The following is a 23933-nucleotide window of genomic DNA, read 5'->3' on the forward strand; positions in this document are numbered from 1 at the left end:
GAAGGACAGTGAAGTCTGGTGTGCTGCAGTCCATGGGGTTGCAAAGAGTTGGATACAACTGAGCAACAGAACAACCGCATGTTGAAGAACAGTAGTTGTTAATATTGGCTGCACATTAAGATCACCTGGGAAGTGTTAAACTTCCATCACTCGTGCTGGCAGGACACAAGCATCCATGTGACTTTCCTATTTGTAATCATGACTGAGAACTAGGGTGGGGAGCAGGGTTTCTCAAACTTGAGTGTGTATCAGAATCACCCAGGGCTGTGTTAAACCCACAGATTTCTGGGTCCCACTCTCAGGATTGGTGTGTGATTCAGTAGATCTGTGCGTGTGTGCTAAGTCCCTTCAGTCGTTTATGACTCTTTGTAACCCCATGGACTGCCCACCAGGCTTCACTGTCAATAGGATTTTCCAAGCAAGAATACTGGAGTTGCCATGCCCTGCTCCAGGGGATCTTCCCAACCCAGGGATCCTACCTGTGTCTCTTATGTCTCCTGCAATTGGCAGGTGGGTTCTTTACCACTAGTGCCACCTGGGAAGCCCTTAGTAGGTCTGAGGAGAGGGTAAATTTGAATCTCTTAAGTTTTCAGGTAATGCTGATGGGAAACCACAGTTTAAGAACCACTAGTATAAAGCAAAACAACAAAAACATAAGACTTGGGTCTGAAAGAACTGGTTAGAATTCTAACCCTGTCACTCAGAAACTATATGAACTGGGCAGATCACTTCAAGTCTATGAGCGCCATTCCCTCCATCATTAAAATAACAGAGAGCTAACAATAATGGCTGCCTCATGTGCTTCACAGGGGCAGAGAAGAAATGAAATAAATTGACAAACTACAAGATAACAAACAAAAGCAAGTTATTAGTACTTGAGCTCAGTTATTAATTCTTATTTTAACTCTGGCCATTCTAACTATTCGCAACATAATTCTAAATTTATATTTTATGGGATCCCAGCAACTCATCACATGTTCCCTGAAGGAAGTACATTCTTTATAGACATTAAGTCTCCTTCAAAAGGTGATTCTGCACTACTCACTATAGAAAGGCACATGAAACCACTGTGAGATACCGCTGTACACTCACTAATATGATAAAATCAAAAAGACTGAGCCTACTAAGGACTGGCAAGGACATGGACCACTGGAACTCTCATAAACCACTACTCATAAACTGGTGGCAATGTAAGTTTCTTCCAAAATTAAACAAATACTTACCATATGACTTTACTATTCTACTCCTAGTTACCAAAGAGAAATGAAAACATATGTCCACACAAAGACTTGTACACAAATGTTCTTAACAGCTTTGCTTGGAATAGCCAAAAACTGAAAATAACACAGAAGTCCTTCAACATATGAGTTGATAAATGAATTGTTGCAAATCGGCTCTGCTGACTCTTAGATTTACATCTCCATTCCTTCTAGGACAGTGTTATTTTGTGTACTTGGCACTTTAGAATAAAGAGAAATCAAGCTGAGATAGGATACTACCTCAGTTGCCAAAAACATAAAAGGCACTTACTGGCACCTGTAGTCCTTGCGTTTTCTTCTTTTTCTTTGACAGTTTCCTATCCTTGGTTAGCATTTTTGTTTTGATCCATTTTGACTGTCCTATCTCTGAGAATTTTGATAGATCTGTAAGAGAAATGATTTACGCGAGATAATAAAGACAGTAGGTGGAACCATTTTGTTTCACAGATAAGACTGAGAGAATGGGGAGAATGAGAATGGTAGCAACATGAGAATTTAATCCCGATTTTAAAATGTTTACTTCTTACTTTTAATCTTAGAGAGCTTCAGCTTCTCCTCCTTGTGTAATCTCAAGCTCTGATTCCCAGTGAAGGACTTGTCTTTCCGAAGCAGACTGATTCGAAAGGATGTGTTTGGCTGGAGCCATGGAAATACTTCTGAGCAATTCCTCTGGGTCAATCTTGCCGAGTTATCAGACAGAGATCTGCCCCGGATCTGCCTCTGGTCATGTTCACTCTGTCTGGAGTCATGGTTACAAGTGGAGGCCAGGCTGGTTTGACATTGTTTCTTGGTGCTAAACACACCAGTTTCATCACCTTCTGAAAATGCCCAGTTCACATATCCACCTCCAGGTTGCATGCTCTTGACTTGGGAAGGCAGGGAGGTCACTCGTGTGGGTGCAGGTGTGCAAATCAAAGTGGGGAGCACTTGTTCCCCCTCGTCTAGTCTGGCTGGTATCTGAGCAAGTGACTCACACTGCTCCTTGGTTTCCACCATGGGGCCCTGGGCTGAGACACCCGGGGTCTGCCACATCAGGTGAATAGGGACCTCAGTCTGGCTGATATGTTCAGTTGTCAGCCCATCTGTACCTGCTTCCACAGATGGTCTGGACAGAGGCAAGTCAGTTTTTGCAGAATAAGAAACTTGTTCTAGATAAGAAGGGACCAGGAGATAATGGCCATACTTTGGGTGTGCTTGCCTGTTCAGCATCACCCCAGAAGCAACTACACGATTTTCTATTTCTTGCTCTCCCTGGTCATCTCTTACATTTGAAGTCTCTTGATCTGTAATCTCAAGAAACGGCCCTTTCTGCACTCGTGGGGGATACCAGCCTCTGGCCAGGCTCCGCAGCAAAGAAGGGGGCATGCTATAATACTGATACTTCTTCTTCTCAGAGAATGGCATGCTGCCCAGAACCTCTGCACAGATGACATTGCTCCAGCTGTGAGGAAGTTTTCTGCAAGTAGAATGCTTTCTGTTGGCCAGGAGAGCCTCATCTTCTTGTAAGGTGTCAACAGCAGAAAGGACTTTTAAGGTATCCACTGTTAGGGCAGAGAGATCCTGCAGGTGTCCCACCTGGCTGTCCAAAGACACCAAGGAGTCCTTTATGAAAGACACCTTTTCATTCATTTCTTTCAGTTGGAAGTACATCTCGGTAACCCTAAGGGTAAAGGGAGGGAGAAAACCAATAAATCCAGTAAGCCAATGGGAACTGGCCTTCCTCTCTTCCTGCTCTGCTTCCATCTCTAGGTGGCTCCCCAGCCTAAGCTGCTTCCCTATGTTAGGTCTGACTTCTGCCTTCTTCTCTATCCAGTTAAGTACTCTCATCCACTCCCATAATTCCCACTATCACCCGAAAAAGGAAAATTAAAAATTGTATTTCTAGCCCTTATTTCTCTCCAGTATTTCAGAACCACATTTCCATCTTCCACTAGTTATCCTTCCAATCATCTCATCAATCAACCTATTTATACTCATTAATACATTCATTAACTTACATGACAAACATTTTATAATTCCTATTGTCAAGCACTGTGCTATTTTGGTAGAGAAGGGAAATCCTGAGGATGAAACCAGAATGATAGGAATAGAATCAATAATAAAAAACATAATTAGAAAAAGTTTATAGATCTTTTAAAATAAAATTCCATGTCTACAGTATAAACAAGCATCCCAGGTTTCAAACAAAGCCCATTTTAAGAGACCTACAATCAGAGAAAGCCTGAGGCAATTCTTAAGTCATTTTGAATATTTGAACCCCAAATTATGATATTGAACCAGTGGTTCAAGTAAAAGCAGCAAAAGACACCACCAGTTATGCAAGTAGAAAAGTACATTGCAAGTAGAGTCAAATTAAATTTAACAATTGACTTAATTTAGAGAATTAGAAAGAACAAAGAAAATACATCTTTATCTATCTCTGTTATATGGGTATAGGTTTTGTTTTGTATACCCCCAAAAAAGATAAGTTGAAATCCTAACCCCCAGTATTCCTAGAACGTGACTTTATTTGAAAGGAGGGCCTTTACAGAGGTAATCAAGTTAAAATAAGGTCATTAAAGTACACCATAAACCTGTGTAACTCATTTTCTTATAAAAAGGGGAAAGCTGGACATAGATGGAAGACAACGTGAGACAACTACCTTCTGACTGGAGTGATGCATCTACAAACCAAGGAACACCAAGGGCTGTCAGCAAACAACAGAAGCTAGAAGGAGTGAGGAAAGACTCTCCCCTAGAGTCATTAGAGAAGGCATGGACCTGCAAATGTTGTAATTTTAGACTTCTAGCCTCCAGAAGTGTGAGATAATAAATTCCTATTGTTGTAAGACACCCAAATTTTGGTACCGTGTTAGGTGTGCATGCATGCATGATAAGTCACTTCAGTTGTGTCTCAGTTTTTACAACCCTATGGACTGTAGCCCGCCAGGCTCCTCTATCCATGAGATTCTCCAGTCAAGAATACTGAAGTGGGTTGTAATGCCCTCCTCCAGGGGATCTTCCCAACTCAGGGACTGAACCCAGGTCTCTTATGTCTCCTGCACTGGCAGGCAGGTTCTTTACCACTAGTACCATCTGGGAAACCATTTGTTATGGCAGCCCAGGAAATTAATATAGTTATGACACTTTTCTTTCTTTCCTTTTTTCCTGTTTCATTCTTTACTTTGCAGAAAGGAGTATACTTTCCAATTTCTCAATACTAAAAATCTTTGATAAACAGAAATAAAGTGAAAAGTAGCACGGGAGGGAATAGAGTCAACAGTTTCATGACTCACATCACCAAATGCAGAAATAAAAAATTGTTCCCAGTCTTATTTGGGGGCTGGGAGAAGCAGTGATTGATTATATCATGAAGAGCTCGGCACTCAGTTCTAGGAAGCACTTTCCAAAATAGTGTTAGATGTCCCCTCTCTAGAATATATTTCAGGTCACATGGATTGAGAAATCCTCCCCTTCTTTCTGGAATCTTTGCAGATAGAAATGAAAGAATAAAGGGGGTGGTATTTTCCATTTTTATTATCATCTAGGGGGGTGGAGCCCTCTCTTGCTTCAACTTCTATAACTCAATAGAGCCTTAGTAAAGGCTTCCTGAACTTCTGGAACCTGTAAAACTAGAATTGGCAAGGATGATGAAGAAAAGAGCACAAAATATATGTATATTCACTTCCAAATATGCTTCATTAGAGCCTCTCCATCTAGCACACTGTTGCATCTAATTCAAAAACAGTACAGTCCAAACAACAGTAATGGAGACTCATTAAGTTCCATTAGCAGCAGCCCCATCAAAAGGATACAATAGATACCAACAAGTATTCAGAGCCACAGGTAATCTGCTACAATAGAGACTGTTAGGCAAATAACCTGGTCGCCCTCAAATCAGGTCCTCTTGCTTTCATCGGCACTTCTTTTCTAAAGCTCAATGTCCTGTGAAACATATTTTAATTATATTTCTCAACCATGATCTACATTAATCAAGTCTTTTAGTCATTCTGACATGGAAAAGAAATTCTAGTAATTTTTGTTTCTTCTGTGCAAGGTTTGAGAGTGAGGGGGAGACCAGTATGATTACTGTTTCATTGTGGGTCTCTGGACTAGGTATTGTAAAATGAAATTATAGAAAGTATTATTATAATCATCATGATAATCACAGTGTTCCTGAGTGCTCATTATGTACCAGGTGTTATACATTATTTTATTTAATCCACATGACCACCCTATAAGGTAGGCATTCTACTATCCCTTCATGAATATAGGTCACGTTACCCATCACATGGTTGGTGAAAGTGAGGCTTCAAAGCCAGAGTGCAACTCCATATTCAATGGCATTAACCACTGCCCTCCAGCACATCTCAGCAACTTAGCAGGGATCCAGGCAAAGTCCTATTGGGGTCCTAGAGTCCCACGAAGGATGAATGAATTGCACCCACATTTTCCATGCCGGGAGTTGTTCACAAATGTTTCTCAGTAAGATATCATGAGGAAACAATGATGGGACCTGCTCAAGCTATAACTCTGCTGAGTCACACTGCTCAATGTGATAGTTTAAAAAAAAACTTTTTAAAGATGTAGCACTTCCCAAATATAATGTAACCAAACATGCTTACTATGAAAAAATCCCTAGTTAACAACTTATTCCATAGAACAGAGAGAGAAAACACTGGCTTACATCACTAGGGACAAAAAGTAGCCAACATTCCAAATAGAAAAAGTAAAATATAAAACAGATTTAATATGCTCTCTTTCCACTTTTACAATTCACCTAACTCTGTAAGGATACAGATAATCTCTTCTTCAGAGGTAGGCAAACATACAAATGTCTTCCTAATGTCTTTTCCCTCCCTCTTCAAACTACCGCTCAGTTACTGCCAGAAATTATTCTTCCCTCCCTGGTAGCTCAGACAGTAAAGAATCTGCCTGCAAGCCAGGAGACCTGGGATTGATCCCTTGGTCAGGAAGATCCCCTGGAGAAGGGAATGACTACCCACTCCAGTATTCTTCCCTGGAGAATCCCATGAACAAAGGAGCCTAGTGGGCTACAGTCCATGGGGTCATCAAGAGTTGGACACAACTAAGCAACTAACACTTTCAGAATGACCTCAATAAGGACCACTGTGTAAAAAGAGGGCTCGTGAAATAGCTCTATCAAAAAGGAAAATTGATCCATTGTGTTTTGAAATTAAATTAGGGCTTCATAATCAAATACTAGAGCCTTTGAAAGCATCTAGAATCTTTTTCAGAAACTACTTACCCACCTACAATCTAATCCTTCTCTACTCAAACACCAAGAAAAAACTGAAGAAACGTAATTGCATATGATGATTACTGGTGTTCAGTTTACTATTATTACTATCATCAAGTTTCACTCTGTATTCACTTGACTCATGATATTAACTTCTCCCAGTTTTCGTTATTCTCTTCTGATCAATTCTTTTCAGTCTTCTCCACGAGTTCCTCTTCCTCAGCCCATGACACAGGTGTTGACACCTCTCAGGGTGAGACCCACTGAGTCTCCTCACTCCACTTGCTTCCTGAGCATAATCGCTTCCTCTCTCATAGTTTTATTTTCCTACAATAGGCAGGTGACTCCCAAATTTCCTGTTCAAATTTTGCCCTTAGGGCTCCACAGCCATATATGTAAAGCCTTCCAGACACCTCTGGCTAAATATGCCACTAGAGTCTCAGACTCAGCAAACTTAAACCTCATTGCTTCTACCCACTGCATCTTACATTCCTTATCTCTGCAGTGCCACCTTTCACCTCATTACCCTGCCTTAGATATTATTCATCCTGGACTCCATCTACTCCCTTATCACCACATCCAATCCTTAATTAATCTCACGAATTGTCTTCTCTAAATATGTCTTTATTTATCCTCTCTGCTATGCCCTAAATGTTTGTGTTCCCACCCAAAATTCATATGTTGAAAGCTTAAACTTCAAAAGTGATGGTGTTGGTACACGTGGCTTTTTGGAGGTGATTAGGTCATGAGGATGAAGCCCTCATGAGTGGGATTAATGCTCTATTTTTATAGAAGAGACTCCACAGAGCTCCTTAGCACCTTCGACCATGTAAAGATATACTCAGAAATTTGTAACCCAAACAGGGCCTTCACCTGACCATCCTCACACCCTGATCTCAGACTCCCAGCCTTCAGAACTATGAGCAATAACATTAAGCAGCTTCTAAGCAATCCAGTCTGGGAAATTTTGTAACAGCAAACCAAATAGTTTAGTCAACCCTAAAAGAAATCAACCCTGAATATTCACTGAAGGACTGGTGCTGAGCTGAAGCTCCAATACTTTGGCTACCTGATGCAAAGAGCTGACACATTAGAAAAGAACCTGATGCTGGGAAAGACTGAAGGCAGGAGGAGAAGGGGATGACAGAAGACAAGATGGTTAATGGCATCACTGACTCAATGGACATAAGTTTGAGCGAACTCCAGGAGATGGTGAAGAACAGGGAAGCCTGGTGTGCAGCAGTCCATGAGATCATATGAGGATTCAAGTCCACGAGGATTTGAAATAGTTCAACTGGAATTCCATCACCTCCACTAGCTTTGTTCATAGTGATGCTTCCCAAGGCCCACTTGACTTCACGTTCCAGAATGTCTGGCTCTAGGTGAGTGATCACACCATCATGATTATCTGGGTCATGGAAATCTTTTTTTATAGTTCTTCTGTGTATTCCTGCCACCTCTTCTTAATATCTTCTGCTTCTGTTAGGTCCATACCATTTCTGTCCTTTATCGAGCCCATCTTTGCATGAAATATTCCCTTGGTATCTCTAACTTTCTTGAAGAGATCTCAAGTCTTTCCTGTTCTGTTGTTTTCCTCTGTTTATTTGCACTGATCTCTGAGGAAGGCTTTCTTATCTCTCCTTGCTATTCTTTGTAACTCTTCAGTCAGATGGATATCTCTTTCCTTTTCTCCTTTGCCTTTCACTTCTCTTCGATTCACAGCTATTTATAAGCCCTCCTCAGACAACCATTTGCCTTTTTGCATTTCTTTTCCTTGGGGATGGTCTTGATCCCTGCCTCCTGTACCATGTCATGAACCTCCGTCCATAGTTCTTCAGGCACTCTGTCTAACAGATCTAATCCCTTGAATCTATTTCTCACTTCCACTGTATAGTCATAAGGGATTTGATTTAGGTCATACCTGAATGGTCTAGTGGTTTTTCCTACTTTCTTCAATTTAAGCCTGAATTTGGCAACAAGGAGTTCATAATCTGAGCCACAGTCAGCTCCTGGTCTTGTTTTTGCTGACTGTATAGAATGTCTCCATCTTTAGCTGCAAAGAATATAATCAATCTGATTTCGGTATTGACCATCTGGTGATATCCATGTGTAGAGTCTTCTCTTGTGTTGTTGGAAGAGGGTGTTTGCTATGACCAGTGAGTTCTCTTGGCAAAACTCTTAGCTTTTGCCCTGCTTCATTCTGTACTGCAAGGTCAAATTTACCTGTTACTCCAGATATCTCTTGACTTCCTACTTTTGCATACCAGTCCCCTCTAATGAAAAGGACATCTTTTTTGGGTGTTAGTTCTAGAAGGTCTTGTAGGTCTTCATAGAACCATTCAACTTCAGCTTCTTCAGCATTACTGGTTGGGGCATAGACTTGGATTACTGTGATATTGAATAGTTTGCCTTGGAAAAGAATATTTTCATTACAAGAAGAAAATCTGTAACTGTGTACAGTGATGGATGTTAACCAGATTCACTGTTGTGATCATTTCATAGTACACAAATGTTGAACCATCATGCTATATGCTTGAAACTAATATATTGTTAGGTCAGTTACAGCTAAATTTGAAAAATGCATATAATCACCTGCAATCCTTCATTATTTTAACACCTGCAATTAGTAATACATGCATAGCAGCTTTGATCTTACTAGAATCTGAGTTTGTTCACTTTCTCCAACACATCTCCTCTTTCCTCAAAACTCTGAATGGCCTTCCTGCACTGACTCCCCCCGCAATCACATCCATCCACAGACACCCTCACTGATGATTGCCCTGGTTCCTGCAACCTGGCTGCATCCTCTGCCACACCCTCCCTCCACATCCTCTCCTGGTCCCCACCATTAACTCCCCTTCCCAAGGACTTCACTCAGCAAATCACTTCTTCCCTCTGGCTCCTGCAGCTCCTCCCATTTCCAGGAACAAACACATTAATTTTATTATCGCCACAGGAAACAAAAGAACCCCACCATGTACCCATAACCTGCTTCAGAGATAAACTTCCTACAAAATCTGCCTCTGATCTCTGTCTCTACTGTTCACCCTTAACTGCCCTCAACTCAATGCACAAGTGCTAGTCAGACTCCCTGAGAGCTCCATGAACCCTGCAACCGGTACCCTGCATCTGCCCTCCTCAGGACCAAACTACTGCTCCTGGACACATCTGCATCCACTTTCCGGCGCACCAACCCACCTTCCTCAGGTCTCTCCTTCTCAGCTGCCTCAAAGCAACCCTCCTGCACCAGGCTCCCCAGACAGTCCAACCTACCCAACCCAACTCCAGCAGACCCTTCACTGCCATCTTTCTCATTTCACTTATACTACTTGTTTTTCTTCATTGCTCTTTTATGGGCTGGCATTAAATTACATATTTCTTTTTTGTCCTCCATTCCCATCACCCCTCCAACATGCATGCACTAGAATGTAAATTCTACAAAGGAAGGGCCCCTGGTCTCATCCACCATTTATCTCCTCTAACTTATAAGACTGTCTAGAAGCTAGCAGATGCTCAATAAATGTGCAATGATTACAAGAATATTACACACTACTTGAGAAAATTTCAGAGAATCAAAACCTCGGGTTTTAAAAGTAGACCTTCTACTTTTTTCAGCCATTCTAGTAAGAATCAGCTTTAAGTAGCAGTTTAGGGGGTGAAAATACACATAGAACTTTTACCTTTCTGATGTCACTCGGATTTGTTCCTCACAACTACAATTCAGATCGTCCATCTTCTCGTGGAAGTACTTTTCCACACACTGTTCTTCAAAATCGTGAAGTTTTTTCAGATCCTCCTTACTTAGGTAGAGTTCTGTGGAAGTTAAGTATAGTATGTAAAAAGAATCATCGTTCCCCCTCCATAGGAAGCTGAGCCCATGTCTGACTGACTTTTCTTCCACTGGTGTTGAAAATGGATAAAACTATAGTTTGTGTGATAACAGTTTACAGTCTTGTCACACTGTGTTACTAACACTAATTGGGACACCCTATGCACCAACAACGGAGAAGGCAATGGCAAGCCACTCCAGTACTCTTGCCTAGAAAATCCCATGGATGGAGGAGCCTGGTAGGCTGCAGTCCACGGGGTCGCTGAGGGTCGGACACAACTGAGCGACTTCACTTTCACTTTTTGCTTTCACACATTGGAGAAGGAAATGGCAACCCACTCCAGTGTTCTTGCCTGGAGAATCCCAGGGACGGGGGAGCCTGGTCGGCTTCTGTCTTTGGGGTCACACAGAGTCGGACACGACTGAAGTGACTTAGCAGCAGCAGCAGCAGCATGCACCAACAACTGGAAGCACCAGGCTGAGTCTCCCAGTTGTTTTAAAAACTGAAGTGGGGGTTTGGAGGTGACTCATGTGGATCAGATACTATATCTTCAAAATTTTCCTAAGTTAGAATACTTTTACACAGAAAAATCCATCATATTTATATGCTAATGGAAGTTCCTCCACCAATCATTTAAACTATCAAAATGACAAGTAACCCACAGGTTAAAATCAAGGTTAGAAGACGTCTACGTCTGTTTCAGCAAACCAGTAAGAAAGTTGTACTTTGTTGCACTGAGTTTATATAGGCACTGAGTTGGCATATACTAAGTTCTTCTATTGAAAAAAGATATTATTGCCAGTATTATCAATGGCCAATCAAGGTTATACATCTTCACTGACAATAATTAGTTCATTAAAAGACACATCATTTCATGATGTTATGAAACTAATGCAATCTATACCAAACTTCAGTGATCACATGTGGTATACCACCTTGACTCTTACCTAACAGAAAAAACATTATCTTTTAAGCTAGTTTCTAATACTTGTTAAATATAAAAATGCTGTTGCAAAAAGGGTAAAATTGGAATGTTTTCTTCCTTCAATCATTTCACCTAAATTAGGGGGAAAAAAAGAAAAAACAAGAAAGAACCATTAAAGTTCTCCAGAATTAATTAGAAATTCAAAGGTTCTAGAATTTATTTAAAATGCAAATTAATAAAAATATTAATTTTAGAGGACAATTAAAAGAAAATATTCAGCCACAAAACATGTTCACAAGGTTTTCTGATTTTTACAATATGGAAGAATTTTTCAGGTACCAAAAAAAAAAAAATCCAGTATCCCCCCATCCCCACTCAGCTCTAAATTTTTGTTTGCATTAAAGAATCTTGTATGAGTAAGGAACTTTAGAATTGTGTAATTTGAACCTTCTGTGGATTCCTGAGAGCAAACAATCCCCAGAGCAATTCCAGCAATAGCGATAGGTACAGCCCGCGGTATGTGACATTTTCTTGCAACTGTCCACCAGGTGGCACTGCTACCCCGTGTGCAAACATCCTGATCCTGAATACAGAGGATCGAAAGCAATCTCACAAAAATTTAGAATTTCCTAAAACTCAGGGTGAGTGCACCTCTACCCATCAGAATATTTCCTCAAGCTTTATACCAGAATCACCCTATAATTTCATAGCAAGGTAAGCTCAGGAAAGGGTTCTTTGTTATGGTGCTATAAAATCTGGCCAAATCCTAGTTAATTCCAGGATCTCTCAAGTGGTTCACACTCTCCTGTTACAATTGTTCTGGGATGGCACTCTATTAGAAGCTGAAAAATTATAATATAATTATAAGCCTTTAAATTAACTTCAGTTGTGCTTTGACTTCCTTATAAAGGCTGAATCTCTTGAGGGAAAGAAATGGAAAAGAAAAATAAATCAGTATAGTGGTTCAAGAAGAGAAAAATACTTCACAGAGTCAATCACCAGCAGGAGCAAAGCATGTCACCCTATCAATCTTGTGATAACACCTGTTAAGGGCTCACCAAAATGTACAAATAGTCCATAATTCCATATCTGAAACTCTTGGAACAAGTCTGTTTCAGAATTCAGAAGTTTACTTTTCTAGTTTTGGAATATAATGCATATGCCATATATGAAGTAAAATCCATAACTGGGGCTAGAGCAGTACTCTGAAATTAAACACATTATTTCTGAAGCAAAATCAATGAGTATTCTTACTACAAGGGATAAAGTGGATAAGTGGCTTACATTAGTCCCATTAGCCTCTTCTATCCAAATGAGTCTTTCTCTAACTTAAGAAGAAAAAGACTTTCCATTTTCAGATATATTTTGTATTTAGGAATTGAGATAAAGGATTGTGGATTTATGCCTTTTCCTCTATATCTAGGAATTCTCTAGAAACGGGCCTAGAACCAACAGGCCTAGAGGAACTACAAAAGATCTGTAAACCACAAGAATGAATTTCTCTTATGACGATTAGTATGACAGTCATATTGTGCTGTCAAGATATGGAAAAGCAAAATGAACTAGGAAAAAAATCTCAAAATGTGTCCAGTTAAGCTTTGCCAAAAAGAGAGAGAATCCACGTTTCTGCGTCCTGTGTTGAAATTCCTGAAAACATGAGACATCTATAGAGAATGACCTCCACATTTAGTAAATCAGAGAACCAGAGAACCTTGACTCTAGTGAATAAGTTAGACAAAGTCTGGTTTATCTATTTCCTTTAATCCACAAGACCTGTATTCTTTCAACTTGGATTCCATCCTTATCAACAAGGAATAAGTATGGGTCACTGGGACTACTACTCTCTAGGAGCTATTCTGATGACTTCTCAGGTAAGCAGAGAAAATACAGGTTTTCCAGGTGACAAAAAGCCTTTACAAATCCAAGCAGAGATTCTGTGCCAACCCATTTCTTTCTTTCAAACTATTAATTACTCTTAGCAAAAGATACTATAACTACATAATGAGATCAATGTATTTCCTTAGACCCAGGTTCCCAACTGATAGTCTTTTAACTCCCAGAGCCTTCCAACCTGTGCCCTGAATTTAATCGACAATGTTCCAGGTGTCTTCACCTTGGATCTCTGCTCTTTACTCTCTTTCTCCTGTGCCACCAATTAAAAACTTACTTAATCCAACGTCACCCTCTTCTTGGTCATTTGGAGCTTGGTGCTGGCAAAGATGGCGAAGCAGGAGACCAATGTGACTCAGCAGGATAAACGGTGGGGGCAGCCAAGGCTTCTCATGGTAGGTCATGATGTAACGATAGCGATTGTATTTCCACAGGTTATTTGAAATGGATTTCAGATCTATGTAAACGTTACTGTAAGTTGCAGTAAAAGAGGGACAGTGTTTTAATACAGAATCCTGAAACATGACAGTTAGATTACTGCTTTATTTTCCAGCTTATGATTGGTTCACCTGTCACCAGTAGTTAGCCAATAAAAATAATATCCATTGCATTTATGATTCTTCTTCCCCAAACAACACACATTTATCACCCTCTACAATAAAATATGCTAATCAGAATATGCAAAAGGTAGAAACTACAATCAGAGAGAAGAAAATGCTAACATTTTAAATACAATGAACAGATTCACTATCTCTTTTCACATAAGACCTTTTCAATCCATAAGTCGTCCTTAATGATAAATAGTTTTTATGTTCCTCTATATTATCAATCTTATGAAGAGATTCTCCTAATTATCAAATTTGAGAAGTGCTAGAATAACCCTAGCTAAAACATTCAAATAAAAAAAAAAAGTAAAAGATGAGGCAGGCAATAAAAATCAATTCATCCTAAAAGAAACCAATAAGCAGAACTTTGATTTAGAAGCTAGATCAATTATTTACATTAACTTTATAATAAAAGTAACTCCATATTGGTAGGCTACTTTGGATTTTTTTCCCTTTATTATATCAATTATAATATACAAATAGTGCAGAAAAATGTGTTGATATTATAGAGCTTGTGATGAAGTTGTCATGAGTGGTACCCATTCTCAAGCAACATGTCATTCTTAACTATATAACTTTCAGTTCAGTTCAGTTATTCAGTCGTGTCCAACTCTTTGCAACCCCATGAACCGCAGAACGCCAGGCCTCCCTGTCCATCACCAACTCCCGGAGTCCACCCAAACCCATGTCCCTTGAGTCAATGATGCCATCCAACCATCTCATCCTCTATCGTCCCCTTCTCCTCCTGCCCCCAATCCCTACCAGCATCAGGGTCTTTTCAAGTGAGTCAGCTCTTCCTATCAGGTGGCCAAAGTACTGGATTTTCAGCTTCAACATCAGTCCTTCCAATGAACACTCAGGACTGATCTCCTTTAGGATGGACTGGTTGGATCTCCTTGCAGTCCAAGGGACTCTCAAGAGTCTTCTCCAACACCACAGTTCAAAAACATCAATTCTTTGGTGATCAGCTTTCTTTGTAGTCCAACTCTCACATCCATACATGACCACTGGAAAAACCATAGCCTTGACTAGACAAACCTTTGTTGACAAAGTAATGTCTCTGCTTTTTAATATGCTGTCTAGGTTGGTCATAACTTTCCTTCCAAGGAGCAAGCGTCTTTTAATTTCATGGCTGCAATTACCATCTGCAGTGATTTTGGGGCCCATAAAAATGAAGTCAGCCACTGTTTCCACTGTTTCCCCATCTATCTGCCATGAAGTGATGGGACCAGTTGCCATTATCTTAGTTTTCTGAATGTTGAGCTTTAAGACAACTTTTTCACTCTCCTCTTTCACTTTCATCAAGAGGCTCTTTGGTTTTTCTTCACTTTCTGCCATAAGGGTGGTATCATCTGCATATCTGAGGTTATTGATATTTCTCCCAGCAATCTTGATTCCAGCTTGTGCTTCTTCCAGCCCAGTGTTTCTCATGATGTACTCTGCATATAAGTTAAATAAGCAGGGTGACAATATACAGCCTTGACATATTCCTTTTCCTATTTGGAACCAGTCTTGTTCCACGTCCAGTTCTAACTGTTGCTTCCTGACCTGTATACAGGTTTCTCAAGAGGCAGTCTATAATATGATATGGGTGGGGAGGGCACAATAAAATATCTATCTTAATATTTTGCTTAGGCTAATATAGAATTTATTTCTTTAGAGAAAGATGGCAGAGAAGCACTTAAGAAGGGCAGAGAAATTTGACAAATAAAAATGCAAGTAACCCTAAACTGCAGGAATGGTAAAGAGAAGAAACTCAAACTATCCCGGAGATAAACAGCTTAGGATTGAAGAATGGGGAGGGACTTCCCAGCATGGAGTAGTTAAGACTCCATGCTGCCACTGCACAGGGTGCTGGTCCTGGAACTAAGATCCCGCATGACACTTAGTGAGATTTAAAAAAAGAGATGAAAAAGGAGAGGGGAAATTTCAGATTACATAAGACAGAGGAAGGAAGCACTGACGACTGGATTTAACGGCAATTCTTAAAGTGCAGTCACTGAGCCGACAGCGCTTGCATCACCTGAGAACCTGTCAGAGATACAAATTCTTGGGCCCTACCCAAGAATGGGGCTCAGACACTAAAGAATCTGCCTGCAATGCAGGAGACCTGGGTTCGATCCCTGGGTTAGGAAGATCCCCTGGATGAGGGAACAGCTTCCTACTCCTGTATTCTTGCCTGAAGAATTCCAGGAAAAGAGGAGCCTGGCAGGCTACAGTCCATGGGCTTGCAAAGAGCTGAATATTGAGTGACTTTCACTTACTCACTCACCCCAGAATGACCAAATTAGCCATCCCTGTCTCAGTAAGTCCTCCAAGCAATTCTCTTGCACAATCAAGTTTGAGGATGACCAAGGTTCCATGCAATGCCAAAGAATGCTCAAACTACCGCACAATTGCACTCATCTCACACGCTAGTAAAGTCATGCTCAAAATTCTCCAAGCCAGGCTTCAGCAATATGTGAACCGTGAACTTCCAGATGTTCAAGCTGGTTTTAGAAAAGGCAGAGGCACCAGAGATCAAATTGCCAACATCCGCTGGATCATGGAGAAAACAAGAGAGTTCCAGAAAAACATCTATTTCTGCTTCATTGACTATGCCAAAGCCTTTGACTTGTGGATCACAATAAACTGTGGAACATTCTGAAAGAAATGGGCATACCAGACCACCTGACCTGCCTCTTGAGAAACCTGTATGCAGGTCAGGAAGCAACAGTTAGAACTGGACATGGAACAACAGACTGGTTCCAAATAGGAAAACGAGTACATCAAGGTTGTATATTGTCACCCTGCTTATTTAACTTATATGCAGAGAACATCATGAGGAACGCTGGGCTAGAAGAAGCACAAGCTGGAATCAAGATTGCCGGGAGAAATATCAATAACCTCAGATATGCAGATGACACCACCCTTATGGCAGAAAGTGAAGAGGAACGAAAAGCCTCTTGATGAAAGTGAAAGAGAAGAGTGAAAAGGTTGGCTTGAAGCTCAACGTTCAGAAACAAAGATCATGGCATCTGGTCCCATCACTTTATGGGAAATAGATGGAGAAACTGTGGAAACAGTGTCAGACTTTATTTTGGGGGGCTCCAAAATCACTGCAGATGCTGATTGCAGCCAGGAAATTAAAAGACGCTTACTCCTTGGAAGGAAAGTTATGACCAACCTAGATAATATATTAAAAAGCAGAGACATTACTTTGCCAACAAAGGTCCGTCTAGTCAAGGCTATGGTTTTTCCCGTGGTCATGTATGGATGTGAGAGTTGGACTGTGAAGAAAGCTGATTGCTGAAGAATTGATGCTTTTGAACTGTGGTGTTGGAGAAGACTCTTGAGAGTCCCTTGGACTGCAAGGAGATCCAACCAGTCTATTCTGAAGGAGATCGATCCTCAGTGTTCATTGGAAGGACTGATGCTAAAGCTGAAACTCCAATACTTTGGCCACCTCATGTGAAGAGTTGACTCACTGGAAAAGACTCTGATGCTGGGAAGGATTGGAGGTGGGAGAAGAAGGGGACGACAGAGAATGAGATGGCTGAATGGCATCACCGACTTAATGGACATGAGTTTAAGTGAGTTCCGGGAGTTGGTGATGGACAGGGAGGCCTGGCGTGCTGTGATTCATGGGGTCGCAAAGAGTCAGTCACGACTGAGCGACTGAACTGAACTGAAGGTTCCATGCTACTCCCAATCCAAGTGCAACAACAACATGTCTACCAGCAGGTAGCGATCTTCATAGTGTTTGTCAGGTTCTTCGTAACTATTACAGACTCTGGAAAGGGGCTTTTGAATTAGTAGTCAGATCTGGGGTCACTCAATTTGGATGAAAATCCTAAAGGAAATCAACTCTTAATGTTCATTGGAAGGACCAATACTGAAGCTGAAGCTCCAGTACCTCGGGCACCTGATGCAGAGAGCCAACTCACTGTAAAAGAGCCTGATAACTGGGAAAGATCAAGATCGAAGACAAGAGAAGGGGGCAACAGCAGGTGAGATGGTTGGATGTCATAATAGACTCAATGGACATGAGTTTGAGCAAACTCTGGGAGATAGTGAAGGACAGGGAAGAACATGGACTGGCATGCTGCAGTCCATGCGGTTGCAAAGAGTGGGACACGACTTAGCAACTGAACAAGAAGAAGCTTGTGTGGTTCTTGGTGTATTCATCGCAGTGACAAGATTGGCCTGTGGGAGGATTTTTCAACCTCTCTTTTGACACCTGCTATTTTTGAGAAACAAAAATCTCATACCCACTGATCTTATTTGAAATGTCAGAATAAAAGCTATAATAATTAAACACCAGCAAATGTTGCAAGTTCATAAAATGGTGAGACTAAAGAGAGATGACAACTATCGTATAATCTTATAATAACTAATAAGATTTTCCTGATACATGTGTAACAACAGTTGTTTTTTGCCTGTGTTTTTATTTATTTTATCTGCTTTCAGCCTTATCTCCTCAATTTTCTTTACTTAGCTTCTATGCATTGATTTCCCTTTCTCTTTTCAGTAAGATATGCCTGGCATAAAGGAGGCATTCAGAAAAAACTAGTTCCTTCCCATGATGTCACTTGATTTCTTTCATCCATTAAACTCTTTTCAATGCTTGGGATAAATTCATAGGCAAAAAAGGAAAAAAGAAAACCCAAAAGCAAACTTGTTCTTGTGAAGCCTGTATTCCAGAACGAGATAAATGGGGGCAAAAATAATATATAAATCAATTATAAAATATATTTGTAGATATAACTGAGTAGGATAAAGAAAGAAGAGTAAGGAGGACCAGGCATGCCAAGGAGATGATGGAAGGAAAGGGCAGCTGCAATTTAACTAACATCCTTAGGGCTGGTAAATGTCATTAGGGCTACAGTGTTGAGAAAAGAATATAGGGTCAAAGACAGAAATAGGGTCAAATAATTAGGAGGCTTTGTGCTGGTAGCAGTGAGGTAGTGACAGGTGGTTGGACTGAGGATCTATTTGAAGGCAGAGTCAAAGGTATTTCTGACAATCTAAACCTAGAAATATGAGAGGCAATAAGAAGGCCAAGGGTTTTGGCCTGAATGACAAAAAAAGATGAAGCTTTGACAGAAATGTGTGATCTTCTTTAAAGACGTGGGAAAAACTATAAGAAGAATAAGTGTATATTGGGAAAGAGGGGAAATCAAGAGTTTGGACATTTAAAAGCTCAGAAATCTATTATACATCTGACTGGCAATGGAACAGGGCAGCTGGACCTATAGAACTGGAGTTCAAGAAAGAGATGTAGGCTGAAGATACACACTGGAGTTTATCAAGATATAGAACATATATACAGGAAACTGAAAGAGATCACCAAACAAAGCATAAACAAAAGGTCTGGGCCCAGGGACAAATCCCAATGTTAAAAGGTTGGAGAGAAGATGATGAACCAGGAAAAGAAGACTGAGAAGAAGTGAAGTGATATTGAAGAAAACAGAGAATGAAATATAATGAGAGCCGATGAAGGGAAGTTACCAAGGACTCTCTAGTCAACTTTCAACTCATCAATTGCTATTCTCCATGATTCCAAATTATTGCTTAATTATAGTGTATGATCTCTTTTAATTCTGCTTTTATTACAGTCCATTGTTTTTTTCTTCTCACATTCCCCTACCTTCCTACCAGTAGTCCCATGCCCACATTTTTAAAACCATAAAACCACAGTAATAAAGCATGATATGCATTAAAACAAGGGTTACATGTAAATCTTTCAAAATACTTCACCCATTTTGATTGATACAAAATAACCATATTTGATTAAAATAACCTACTTGAAGAAAGCAATCAACAGGTTCACCATGATGATATATTGCACGAAGAGGTAGACAGCTTGCAGGAATGGAGTAAGAAAAGAACCAGGAGGGCAGGACGGCTGGCTTGAACAAACTGCAAAGAAAGAATTTAAGAGAATGAGAGACAAGGTGAATCACAGTCCTATGACCATGGACAAATATTTAGCACACTGACTTGGTGGAATACCACAAACTCTTGACATTTTTAAGATTCAGATGGCTGTTTTCCAGAGTTCTTTTCAACTCTGAGTGTCTACAAGGGTTTGATTTCCACAGAGTGGTGGAATGCTTTACATACCATCTATCTCTGAAGCATAGACTTCTCCATATATCATCCAGTATGGCTCAAATACGATATCTCGGGCAAGGGACCAGGATGGGGGCTCCTTTGGTGAAAGGATGGCTTTGCGTGCCACTCCAAAGCTCAGTAGGACGATGGCCATGATGATCACAATGTAGAACATGTTTGCTGTCTACAAAAAAAGCATGGCACAGAAACAAACTCAGAGACTTAGAAAGTGAACTTATGGTTGCTAGCAGGAAGAGATAGTTAGGGAGTTTGGGATGGTCATGTACACACTGCTATATTTAAATTGGATAACCAACAAGGACCCACCGCATATCCCATGGAACTCTGCTCAATGAAATGTGGCAGCCTGGCTGGGAGTGGGGTTTGGGAGAGAATGGACACATGTATATGTATTTCTGAATCATTCTGCTGTCCATCTGAAACTATCACAACATTGTTAATCAGCTATACCCCAACGAAAGTGAAAGTGTTAGTCACTCAGTTGTGTCTTGACTCTTTGTGACCCCATGGACTGTAGCCCACCAGGCTCCTCTGTCCATGGAAATCTCCAGGCAAGAATACTGGAGTGGGTAGCAATGCCCTTTTCCAGGGGATCTTTCCAACCCAGGGATTGAATCCAGGTCTCCCACATTGCAGGCAGATTCTTTACCATCTGAGCCCCAGTACAAAATAAAAAGTTAAAAAAAAAAAATGGCACAGCCAGAATTTTAGCATAGATTAGAAATTCAAAACAGATAAAATACCTGGAGTCATCATAATTATACCTGCCAATAATAAGACTGTCTAGTCATTGACCAAAATACCTAGTCCATGAACAACTGGATTTCCTTTGTCTAAAACATCTTGTTTTCTCTGCACAATGTGTGTTTCAGGTAGCCTATGGAATAAGTTAAATATACTAACAGTAGAGAATCTATGCTTTTTTTAAGAAGTGATGAAATATGAATAGCTTTTGATTGGCTAATATCTAACTTTTTATCAGAGATTACAAAAAGAAAAAAATTAGGGTAATTCAAGTTACTAAAATGGCTCCTTATTCCCAGGATTATCTTCAGCAGTATTTAGAGTCTGAGAAAATTGATCATGCCAAGAATCTGCTGAGTAATTCCAGGCTACTTAGCAAACTGAAGAATTTAAGTGGGGGGGGGGGATAAAAAGATGTAAAAGCAACTATAAAATGATGTTTGTTAAATCCAGTGGTTCATTAACTCTCAGTTAGTCTTTGCAGTAAAAATAAGCCTGATTCAACCCACCTACAATGTTGGTGGGAATGCAAATTCGTACAGCCACTATGGGGAATAGGATGCAGGTTTTTTAAAAAACTAAAAACAGAGCTTCAATATGACCCTGCAATCACACTCCTGAGCATGTATCTGGAGAAAAACATGATCTGAAAGGACAGACGCAACCCAATGTTCATTGCAGCACAGTTTACAATAGCCAAGACATGGAAGCAACCTTGGGGATTCCTAGGTGGCTCAGTGGTAAAGAATCTGCCTCCCAAGCAGGAGACATGGGTTCAATCCCTGGGTTGGGAAGATCCCCTGGAGAAGGAAATGGCAACCCACTCCAGTATTCTTGCCTGGAGAAGCCATGGACAGAGGAGCCTGGTAGTCACAAACAACTGGACATGACTTAATGACTAAACAGCAATAGCAACAAGAAGCAACATAAATGTCCAGTGACAGAGGAATGGTAGAAGATGTGGTGCATCTGTACAGTGGAATATTACTCGGCCATTAAAAAGAATGAAATAATGCCATTTACAGCAACATGTATAGACCTAGAAGTTGTCATGCTGAGTGAAGTAGATCAGACAGAGAAGGAGAAAGATCATCTGACATCCCTTATATGTGGACTCTAAAAAGAAATGATTCTAAAAACAAATGAACTCATCATAAAACAGAAAGAGACTCACAGACTTAGAGAATGAAATGGTTACCAGGGGGAAGGAAGGTGGGGAGAGAGAGTTACAGAGTTTGGGATGGACATGTACACAATGCTATATTTTAAATGGATAACCAACAGGACCTATTGTATACCACAGGGAATTCTGCTCAACGTTACGTGGCAGCCTGAATAGGGGGTAGTTTGGGAGAAATGGATATATGTATATGTATGGCTGAATCCTTTCACTGTTCACCTGAAGCTCTGACAACAATGTTTGTCAATCGGCTATACCCCAATACAAAATAAAAAGTTTAAAAAACAAAGTAAGCCTGATTGTTTTAATGCACAATGGAGGACTGCTTGAGAACACATACAATATATACATGTACCATACACATGTACTATAATTTTTAAAGGCTCTTTCAAATAATTCATTTCTATTACTAAATGTATTAATACATCAGATCAATCTACTTGTTCACTGTGGCAGAAACTGACACCATGAATTTCCTATTAGCTTCCCTTCCAAGAGGCAGGAGCCACATGACCTGTTCTGGACAACGGGCTGTAGAATAATAATCATTTGACTCACTTCCCTTTCAGAGCAGTTAAAAGCTGCTCCATCCCTTTAAAAGTCTGCTCCTCCATGGAATTTTCTCCATCCTTCTCCATTCCCTGTCATAGGAAACCTCAGAAGCCACATAATGACATGGGTATGCCCCAAGAAGGAAGGATTCAAGAACCCTCAGTCACTGGATAGAGGCCCGCCTCCATGAGCACCCATCAATCTTTACATTAGGAAGAAATAAACTTGTACTGAGTCACTGGGATACATTGGTTACCTCAACATACATTACCAAGTTAATACCAATGTCACCAAGACCAGAGAAAATACTGCTGGTCTAAAAAAAAGTCTAAAGTAACAAAAATCTATCTTCAGTATCCTGGAGGGTCTCCCTTTACTGTCCTCTTCTTCTATCTCAACACAACTCTTCCTTTGCAAGAGCTTATCCCTTCCCTGATAGTATTCTAGAAGAAAAAGCAAAGAAGATCTTGAGATGCTGTCCTTCTTAAGTCCTGTGCAAAGTCAGTTGGACAGGGCTTATACAAGTGAACAGTGAACTCAGATGGCAGACAGAGCCAGGTGGTCCAGATTTGAATCCTGGCTCCCTAGCTTACTCCTTTGGGAAATTTACTTAAACTCCATTTCCCTGAATGTAAAATGTGGATTCTAGTACCCATCTCTTAAAATTGTTTTTAAGATTAAATGAGTTAATATATACAAAGTACTTAGAACAGGGTGTGGCCCATAGTAATCACTATTGAAGAATTGGCTAGGGGTGGAGAGACAAGACAAATCAGGTTTTCAGCTTATTGTGCTCAGAGACAAATACGACTCAATCCCCCATCATCTGGCCTGAACCAAAACGATAAGATGAGTATCACAGTCAACTATCCAATATGCTATCCAAGGACACTTGTTAAATATGAATTTAAGTTATACAATACGTGGTGATGAAGTGTGTACTTCTTTAAATAATTTTAAAAGTTATAATACTATTGAATATGAACCATGAAATCAGGTAGAACTGTTAAAAGAACACCAGGTTATACAACAGACAGTGCTCACCATTTTTGCAATCATGGTCACATAAGGACCTGCATGTTGATTCACAGCAAAGAAGTCCAGGAGCCGTGAGAACCAGAATATGATGTTGATGCAGTAAATCAGTCTTCCCGCTGTGTAGAAAGGTGGGTCACCCCACCGAAAGCCAAATCCCACCAAAAACAGGCCAATAGCCACAGTTTCCATTAGGTTCCAGTACTCGCTAATCCATACCTTCACCTTTTGAGTAAACTTCCCAGGTTCTGAAATACAGACCTAAAACATGACAGAAAGAAAGAAAGAAAGAATGGGTTATAACTCAAGAGTCTCATCAATATGATCTTCAATACTTCAACTGTTCATTTACAGAGGAATTGAATCCTGCCAAACCTTAGATCTTAAGGCAGCTTTGGAGATGTAAGTTATCCTTGGGGAATGAATTATCTAAACAATTCTATAAATACAGCTTAATGTGACTGTTAATGCTGGTCAACTATTTAAAAACCCAACCAGAAATTTAAAAAAGAAAGGAAGAAAGAAAAGTTTTTTCTAGATTTGATCAATCCTAAAAC

General features: G+C 40.3%; 1 protein-coding gene across 4 annotated transcripts in view; it reads right to left on the minus strand.

Annotated features, from left to right (window-relative positions):
- The window catches only part of TRPM6 (transient receptor potential cation channel subfamily M member 6), a 154416-nt gene that overhangs the window by 28840 nt on the left and 101643 nt on the right, over nucleotides 1-23933 (minus strand). For all 4 annotated transcript variants that reach the window (XM_055426893.2, XM_055426894.2, XM_055426891.2 and 1 more), the window contains 7 exons: nucleotides 23386-23637; nucleotides 19854-20028; nucleotides 19535-19649; nucleotides 13421-13614; nucleotides 10179-10311; nucleotides 1787-2919; nucleotides 1531-1643 (listed from right to left, as the gene is read on the minus strand). In XM_055426893.2, coding sequence (XP_055282868.2) covers nucleotides 1531-1643; nucleotides 1787-2919; nucleotides 10179-10311; nucleotides 13421-13614; nucleotides 19535-19649; nucleotides 19854-20028; nucleotides 23386-23637 — 2115 coding nt within the window. The remainder of the gene's footprint in view (nucleotides 1-1530; nucleotides 1644-1786; nucleotides 2920-10178; nucleotides 10312-13420; nucleotides 13615-19534; nucleotides 19650-19853; nucleotides 20029-23385; nucleotides 23638-23933) is intronic.

This window comes from Moschus berezovskii, chromosome 7, assembly GCF_049115385.1.
Source record: "Moschus berezovskii isolate FMDL1 chromosome 7, NW_MosBer_1.0, whole genome shotgun sequence".
In the NCBI taxonomy this organism is placed as follows: Eukaryota; Metazoa; Chordata; class Mammalia; order Artiodactyla; family Moschidae; genus Moschus; species Moschus berezovskii.